The sequence below is a fragment of the Cryptomeria japonica genome, chromosome 6 (genome assembly GCF_030272615.1).
Source record: "Cryptomeria japonica chromosome 6, Sugi_1.0, whole genome shotgun sequence".
NCBI classification, from domain to species: Eukaryota; Viridiplantae; Streptophyta; class Pinopsida; order Cupressales; family Cupressaceae; genus Cryptomeria; species Cryptomeria japonica.
In genome coordinates, this window is record NC_081410.1 from 581,076,014 (window position 1) to 581,084,926 (window position 8,913).

The 8,913-nt window shown below is 39.1% G+C and overlaps 1 protein-coding gene across 1 annotated transcript; it reads left to right on the forward strand.

Moving 5' to 3' along the window:
* The first annotated feature begins 5,279 nt into the window (after positions 1-5,279).
* Positions 5,280-8,655, forward strand: LOC131876717 (uncharacterized). Its single transcript, XM_059222180.1, has 3 exons — positions 5,280-5,677; positions 5,803-6,093; positions 8,389-8,655. Exons 1-3 carry the CDS (start codon positions 5,288-5,290, stop codon positions 8,653-8,655), a joined length of 948 nt encoding a protein of 315 aa, XP_059078163.1. The 5' UTR covers positions 5,280-5,287.
* Positions 8,656-8,913: the final 258 nt, after the last annotated feature.

Consider the following 8,913-nt stretch of genomic DNA (forward strand, 5'->3'; position numbering starts at 1 on the left):
AGCTTTGTTCCAAGATAAGACAAATGAACAGTTAGCAAGTATTTTAAAATTTAATACACAATGTAACTACAATTGCATGTATGTTGCATATTTTTATAAAGAAGACAATTTCATCTACCCATTTTAACTCTTAATGTGTTTCAAATACTTTGGAGTGAGCCCTGGAAGACACATTTACACTATAGTATGCAGTTATAAAGCATATAGGAAGTGAAGATGGGCAGATAAGGGGTAACCCATGCTATCATCTACACCATTAGAAAAAAAGATGAAAGAGGGGATGATTGTCCATTATTTCCAATGTATACTGAATCCTGGGTGTTGAGAAGGCCTAAGCGAAAGAAGAGTAGAGAAGGAATAGTCATCCCTTTTGGGTGACTGAAAAGAGGCAACTCTCCCTTTGTAACAAGGTGTCCTACTTTTTTTTCAATTTTGCAATATGAAAGTGCAATGTAATGTCTTCAACATTTTTTGATCACCCAGATTCTTGAGGGGGCATACGGTGCCCCCAACAACACATTAGTTTAGATGAATGCAATTACATATGAAATGGAAGCAGGCTGATTTGAATACACAGGTAGAAAAGCCAACCTAATCAACACCTCTTTTGGTAGACTGTGTATGCAACGCAAAAGCACTAGCAGAATTTCTAAGCTTGACTAAAACCAAAACAATAGATAATGTCAGCTTGGTCATGCCAAAACAGGCTAAATGTGCTATAATTGTTGGCAGAAAATCATCGAACTTACAAAATAAAATTGCATTCAATGAAATACTATGACAATACTACCATCCAAAATTTACAAGGTCATATAAAATGCATTACAAATCAACATTTTGGTAAATAAACTACTGATACATTGCCAAATCAGATTGATACATTACATGAGAACTCACTTAACACCATCCACATAGTTACAAACACTACCTGGATGTATGCCAACACAACCGAACTGATCTTAGTAATCTCTAAGACTGCTACAACACTGAAAACCATTGGTAAACTTGCTAGAACAGCAAGGTAAACACTTAGAAATTCATAACCAGCATGCCCAACACACCACCCAATGCAAATGAGCTGGTACACTGCATCAAAGTCACTTCAAAATATACTATTTCTGGCCCAAACAACAAGTTACAATCGTAATATCAAACTGATGAATTTAAGTTGTATTCAGATCTGAAAAAGAAAATGACATAGCTAGCGCAAACAATCAAAATACAACCTCAAAATGTATGAACTACAAATATACCTCCATGGCGCCTCCAAACAATGAGAAATAGACTAAAAAAATGAAGCACTTTCTCAGGATTAGCTCATGTGCCCCTCTAGGCATGTACTTCCAACTTAAGGAAGTACTCCCCTTTCATCAAGCCCATCAAATTTGTACAAACAGAAAACCGGCAGCAATGTAAAGAGTGATAACAACCAATAAAACCATTTCAAATGATTTAATAAGAGATAAGTACAACCTGTTTGAAGAAGTACAGCCCACTCTACAAGATATGGTACAGTTGGTTTAACTCACACAAACTTCAAAACACCACTGAAACAGATCAAATAACAACTTCAAACTTGAATCTTTTCAAAATACATCAAAGGAACCTATCTTTTAAAACCAAACTGTAAGAACTTCACTTGCAAACATGACTGTGACTTCAAGATAAAATCACCAAATCCAGCTAGGACAGTTTTCGTCCTCGAAACAGGTATTTCTACAGGGTTTTCATCCTGAAGAAATAAGCAACTCTCAAATTTTCATAAAGAAAAACCAGATATGAAAAATAGTAACCCTTTTCTCTTCACTGCTACATTTATAACTTTTCCTAGTGAATAAAATAATAATTTCTCTTTTTGGCTCCATATTCACTTTAATATTTTAAGTGTGCAAAATGACCACCTTTTCCCCCTTGGGTCTAATGCCTCCATTTTGCACAACAAAAAATCACATTTTACCTATGTTACCCTGAGTTTTTGGGATGGGGGCACATGTTTCTAATTCCCCGATTTTTAAAGCCAATTTTGGGGACGACCAAGGGATGATCATATAAAAAATAGGGAAAATTTCAAATGTTCATATGATAACATTGATATTTGAGAAATTATACATAGATGCATTGTAGAAACTTAATATATAACATTTGTGTTAAATTGAGAGTTCACATAAGAGTCAAAATCAAACAAATTAAAATTACTATTTGAAGGTGACCAACATTTCCAATTTATAAGTTAAAATCAATAGTTTAGCACCTGCCAAAAGCTCATGATGAAGTCTGATTCAAGAAGGGCGGAGAGCACATGGAATCCTCGAGGTTATTCCTCAAGACCTCAGGATTTGAGATCTAAAGTTCAGAGAACCTAGAAAAATCAGAGCTTTCAGAAATCAGCGTGGTTCCAAAATCAATACTCTAACCAGGGCTCCTTTAGGCGGCAGAACACCAAGACAAAGCTCCAGAAACCCTCGAGCTTCCAGAAGAACCACAAATTTCAATGGCTTCATAAGAACCAGAACTATCAAAGACATTCTTGGTTGGGTCCTCAGGCAAGCTTCTCACTAGAGAGAACAATCTTTCCTCGCCAGTCTGGCATTGCTCAGCAAGCAAGTAATCGAAATCATTGGCTTAACGAAGCTGCGAAGCACCAAAGCTCAGACTCTTGGGCTAAGAAAGTATCAACAGGCTCAAATAGCATCCCTATTTCAGCTAGGGATCAAAAACCTGCTCCTCCCAAGCAAACCTTGTCAAAAAATCAGCACCCTCATAGCCAAAATTTACAAGCTCTCCCTTCAGCCGCATCTTTCCTGCCCTACGGGAGTTCGAGGGCCTCGAGTTTCAAAAAAACTTTTCCCCTGTGGCCAACTCCTAACTTTGAACATAAGGATCAGAAATGGAATAGGAAGTCCATGGGAAACAAACTGTTTGTTCTACCTTCAGACTCTCTGAATCCTATGATTGCTCGACTCAAAGAAAATGCTTTCTTTGCACAATGGTGTGGAAGCGGCAGGAATAGCAAAGATATAATCGCCTGGTGGAAGTCTTCTTTTCCAGGTCTGATTTTAGCTAGACAACTTCAAAACAGAGTTCCGTGACTCGCGGCGAGTCACGCGAGTCAGCGGGCCGGGTGACCTCCGCCGGGTCACGGCGACCCTGACCCGGGCCCGGACGAGTCACAGGGTGTGACTCGCCTGACTCGCCGAGTCACCCCCTGACTCGCCGAGTCCGAGGGTCGTGACCCGTCCGGCACAGCTTGCAAAAAGTGGACGCTAAAACAAAAAAAATATAACACATTTTTATTATGTTTTGTGCCATTTGCCTTTGTTATAACCCTAAAAGGGATTGCCATTCAGTTTTATGAGTGGAAGAGAGGAAAAAAGAGAGCCGTAGTTTTGCAACCAGCTAAGAGGAAGAGGTGAAAAGCTTGCACAAATCACATTGGGGCAGCACTACAGTTGCATTGAGAGCATCAAGAAGCTCATTTCAAACACTTGTCAACAAATTTGAAAGAGGTAAGTTTTAATTTTTATTGATTATGTTGGTTTTTTTTCTATATTATGGATTTTTTCATTTTTTTTTAATTTTTTTTTTAACTTCAGCTTTCCAAATCTATATTGTTGCTTGCATACTTCAATGATTCAATCACAATGACATAAATAGAACAATAGCATAGCAAACCCTAGACTTTTTTTTTGAAAAAATTGTATACATGTATTTATAATTTTTTCTAAAAAAAATCTAGGGTTTGCTGATTTTTCTGAATTGTTAATTTCTTTCTTTGAAATTTGAAAATTTTCAAGAAAAAACACAATGCACAAATTAGTCTTTGCTGATTTTTTTTAATTAGTTTAAAAATTTTAAATTTAAAACTTTGTTAAACACAATGCTCAAATGGTGATTTGTAAAATTGTCTTATTGCAGCAGCCCTCACGTTTTGAAAACAATTTTTTTTCCTAATGGCTCACCCTAATCCTCCACCTAGGAAACATGGTCAAAAAGACGAGGCATGGAAATACACTGAAGAATTCCCTGGTAGACAGAGAAATCAAACCAAGTGTATGTTTTGTAAGGAAATTAACCATGGGGGGATAAATAGATTAAAATATCATATTGCTGGCATACGTGGTCATGATACTGAGCCTTGTGACAAGGCAACTCCCGAAGCAATCCGTTTTTGTTACGTCCTATTAGAAAACTTTGAAATACATAAGCAAACAAAAAAAAGACAAAGAGAGGAGTTATGTCATATTGGTTCCCCTCCACCCACATCCGCATCCGGCTCCACATCCACAGCTGCATCCATAGGTTGTGTTGGAGAGGGTTCTTCTATGCCTCCCTTTCGTCCTAGTGCTTCTGCTAGTGCCAGTACTTCTATTCCTACTCCTAGTCACACTTTTGGTCCTAGAGTGCAAAAATCCAAGATAGACAATTTTTTTGTACCACGCACTACTCCTGGCGCACAACCCTCGCTTGAGAGCATGTCTTGGAACAAGGAGGTCGATGATGCAGGAAGAAAAGCAATTTGCAAGTTTTGGTACTTCTGCAACATTCCATTTATTGCAGCCAGGTACTTTTTTATTTGATTGTTTTAAATTAAAATTTAAAATTTTATGGTTTGAATTTGAAAGTTGAAATTGAAATTGAACTTTTTTTATTTAATCTATTTCAATTTGTGATAGGTCTCCTTATTGGCAAGGCATGATTGATGCAGTAACCATTTGTGGGCCGGGGTTTAAAGCCCCTAGTGATATTGAGTTGAGTGGCCCTCTCTTGTTGGAAATGGTGGAAGATATGAAAGTTGACCTAGAGGACCACCGCCAATCTTGGAGCCAGAAGGGTTACACCATCATGACAGATGGTTGGACTGATAGGAGGAATAGAACACTCCTAAATTTTCTTGTTTCCAGCGGAGGTGATTGATCATTTTACTTCTCTATATGCATTGTGATTGAAATTGAATAATTTGCATTCTAATTTATTGATAATTAATTTGTTTTATTTTTAGGATCCACCATGTTTTTGAAGTCCATCGATGCTTCCTCACATGTCAAAAATGCGGCATACTTATGTGAGGCTATTGAGGAAGTTATAGATGAGGTGGGGGAAGAAAATGTGGTGCAAGTGGTGACGGATAATGCAGCAAGTTATGTTGCTACAGGTAAACTTTAAAAGTTTTCTTTTAAGTTTTAACTTTTGACTTTTAAACTTTTAAGTTTTTAACGTTTAAATATTAATGGTAAAATTTCACATCTAATTCTTTAACTAAATTAAAATTTTTACAGGAAAACTTTTGATGGAGAGGCACCCAAAAATCTTTTGGTCTCCATGTGCGGTCCATTGCCTTGACCTCATGCTGGAGGATATAGGTAAGCTTGGATGGGTGAAAGAATGCGTTGAAAGGGCCAAGAATATATGCAAATTTATTTACAATCATGCATTGGTCCTTAGCATTATGAGGCAATACACGGGGGAAAGGGAGTTGGCTCGTCCTGGTATAACAAGATTTGCCTCAAATTTCCTCACATTGAAATCCTTGTTAAAATCAAAGGCATCTTTGAGGCGCATGTTTGTTGGTGAGGAGTGGACTTCCTCATCCTATGCTACGACCACTGCAGGGATGGATGTAGTAGATTGCATTTTTGATGAGCCAGGTTTTTGGATCCCTTGTGCAGAGATCGTGCACGTAATCTTATAAATTTATAATATTATATGCATATTTTTGTTTTGTTTGCATTGTGCAACTTTGCAATTTTTCTTATTTTCATGCACACTTGTGAGTTAACTATTTTTGTTTAACATTATTTGCAGGTCACTGAGCCCCTAGTAGTTCTCCTACGAGTTGTTGATGGGGAGAAGCCCGCTGTGGGCTACATATATGAGGGCATGGATAGGGCCAAGGAGGCCATTAGATCCATATATGCTGGAGTTGAGGATAAGTATAGGCCCATTTGGGACATAATTGATAGAAGATGGCATAACCAACTTCATAGGCCCATCCATGCAGCAGCTTATTACCTCAATCCATCATTTCGTTTCCGTGCTGATTTCAAAGCGGATGAGGAGGTTCTTAGCGGGCTATATTCAGTAGTACAATGGATGGTCACTGATACCACACTACACTTCTTGAGATGGATGCATTTAATAATGCATCAGGGGCAATCTTTGCTAGCCAATTGTGCAAAGAGGGTCGGACAAAATTGCAGCCAGGTAGAAAATTCTAAAGTTTATGACATGCATTTTAATTTTTCATTTTATAATCTACCTTTAAAGTTGGAAATGAGACTAATGTTTTTTTCTTTTCCTTATCTCAGATAGATGGTGGCAAATGTTTGGGCCTTCAACCCCAAACCTTCAAAAAATTGCCATCCGCATATTGAGCCAGTCGTGCAGCGCTTCTGGATGTGAGCGCAACTGGAGCATGTTCGAGCACATCCACTCGAAGAGGCGAAATAGATTGTCTGTGGAGAGGTTGAATGATCTAGTCTTTGTTCATTACAACCTCCGTCTCAGGACTAGACAGATTTTGGACGATGACTCCTCTCCGATCACTCTAGAGGAAGTCGACCCCGAGTCCGATTGGCTCACTGAGTCCACCGATCCAATCTTCACTGATGAGGACCTTGAGTGTGTTGACCAGGCAGACAGAGAGGCTGAGGCTGTGGCTATGGCAGAAGAGGAGGATAGAGCACGATCAGGCACAACACCTATGGCTACTCAGACTGGCACATCACAGGCAGAGACTATGGCTACACAGTCATCCAGGACCTACCTTAGACGCCTTTGTAGGAGGCAGATAGACGAGGCTGAGCCTGAGCCAGAGCCATAGACTTGTTTTTTTTTACACTTTACAGTTAGATATATGTTTGGGAACATTTGAAGTCATGGATTTTATATTATACATTGGACAACATTTATAACTCTATATATCTATGTTTTCTAATTCCTTCAGCTACAATTTACATTTTTACGCATGTGATGGATGTATGTTTATGTATGTGATCAAATTAGCTTCTATTTGATGATGTTATAGTGTCTTTAAGCTTAATTCAATAATGGGTGTATGAAACAAGTTTTAAATCGTTAAAAATCTCTAAATTTCAAGGGTTTTCTTATTTTGCCGAGTCACGAGTCGAGTCAGCCTTGCCGAGTCAGAGCCGAGTCCAAGTCTAGGAACTTTGCTTCAAAATGATTTTTTCTTCTTAGAATGCGTTGACTCGTCTTTGAAGAAAGCAATCACGAAAGGTAGTCCTTTGGTTTTTCAAGGCTCGACATTTCGTTTCCTAGATTGGAAACCAAGCTTTGACCTAGTGCACCATAGATTCGAGAAAACTCCAGTTTGGTTGTCTTTAGTAGGTCTCCCATCTGAGTTTTGGTGTCCGGAGGCTCTGTTGAAGATCGGCGACGCTTTAGGATCCTTAGTGGGGATTGAGGCAGATTTCCTGAAAGGCCTCAAAGGGAATGTAGCCAACATTTATGTTGAGATTGACCTTAAGAAGGCTTTTATAGCGATCTAAAAATTATTTTAGAAATAGGTAGATGGAATCAGAAAGTGATGAGAATGGGAAAGGAAATCCCTGGCAAATGTATTCTCCGAAACCAAATAGTCAATAATAGCTCTTTGGCAGCTGCTATGGGAGCTCTCAACCTACCTCATCCGCCTTCAAAGCTAATCACCGCTGGTCAAGACTTTCAGAAGATGGTCAAGGGATTGGAAAACCTTTCAGACCCAGCTGCTTTGGATGCAGCCTAGGCAAGCAAGAATGCTTCTCGGTAGTCTCAAGATAGAGCTTTAGCTACGCCACGTGCCTCTCCAGCTCCTCCAGATTCACAGTTCCTTCATACTCCTAGAACTCATCAATTTTCAAGAGATAAGCCAAGTGAGCTGAATCAATCAAATCCAGGTTAGGTTCCTCAGATCTCTCTGCCTTCTCCTTTAAGTTGTCCTCCTCTCATTCTATCCCCGATTGTTAAGATCCAATCTCAAAAGGCTATTAGGAGTTTGTTTGGTAAAAAAAAAACTCCTTCCTTGAGTAGAGGAGCTTTCAACATATTCTCCCAACCTTCCGCTAAGGCTTCAAAGAGGAAGAATAGTTTAAGGCGAAAGAAACTAAGAGGATCCCATCAGCTAATAAAATCTAGTAAAAGCAAACCTATGCATCTTGCTAAAATCCTACAGGAAGAGGATGCCATTAAAAATGACCTTAAAGTTGGCCTGGAGGAGGAATATGAACCACTCTTATCTGAAGGAGAGATCTCTCCTTCTTCAGATCTACCCCTATCAAACCAGCATTTTAATCTCTCGGCGGAAATTCCTTACCCACTTCTCTTTTCTTGGCTATAGTGCCTCAAGGTCTGGATTTGTCTTTAGATTAGAATGCCCAGAATCTTCTTCAGGATTTTTTGATAGAGGATGAGAACCCGGACCCAATCTTAGAAACTCCTCTAGCAATACTGTACTCTCAGATTAAGGAAAAAAGGAAATTAGGGCTGCATCAGAATCAAGAGGGATTGGAGAAGCTAGACTTTGGATCTTCCCCTCCTAAGAAGGGTCGCAAATCCCTCATTGAAGCTAGATCCCAGGATGGTGCTACGGAGAATCAATCAAAACAATCAGATCTCTGGAAAGTAGGCAAGGGAAATCCCCTTCCTGAACAACAATGAAAATCCTTTCATGGAATGTTAGGGGTCTCAATGCCCCTAACAAACAGAAGGTGATCAAAAGAAGGATTCTTTTGGTTAGTGCAAACATCATCCTCTTGCAAGAAACTAAAATGGAGTGTAAGCAAGCAGTCTCATTTGGGAGTGGAATTAGTCCTTTGTTTCAGGCATCTCTGCAATTGACAGTGGCTTCAGAAGGGGCATCTAGAGGCTCAATGATAATCTGGAAGCCTTCCCAAGTCAAAGCTGAGGGTATCGTAT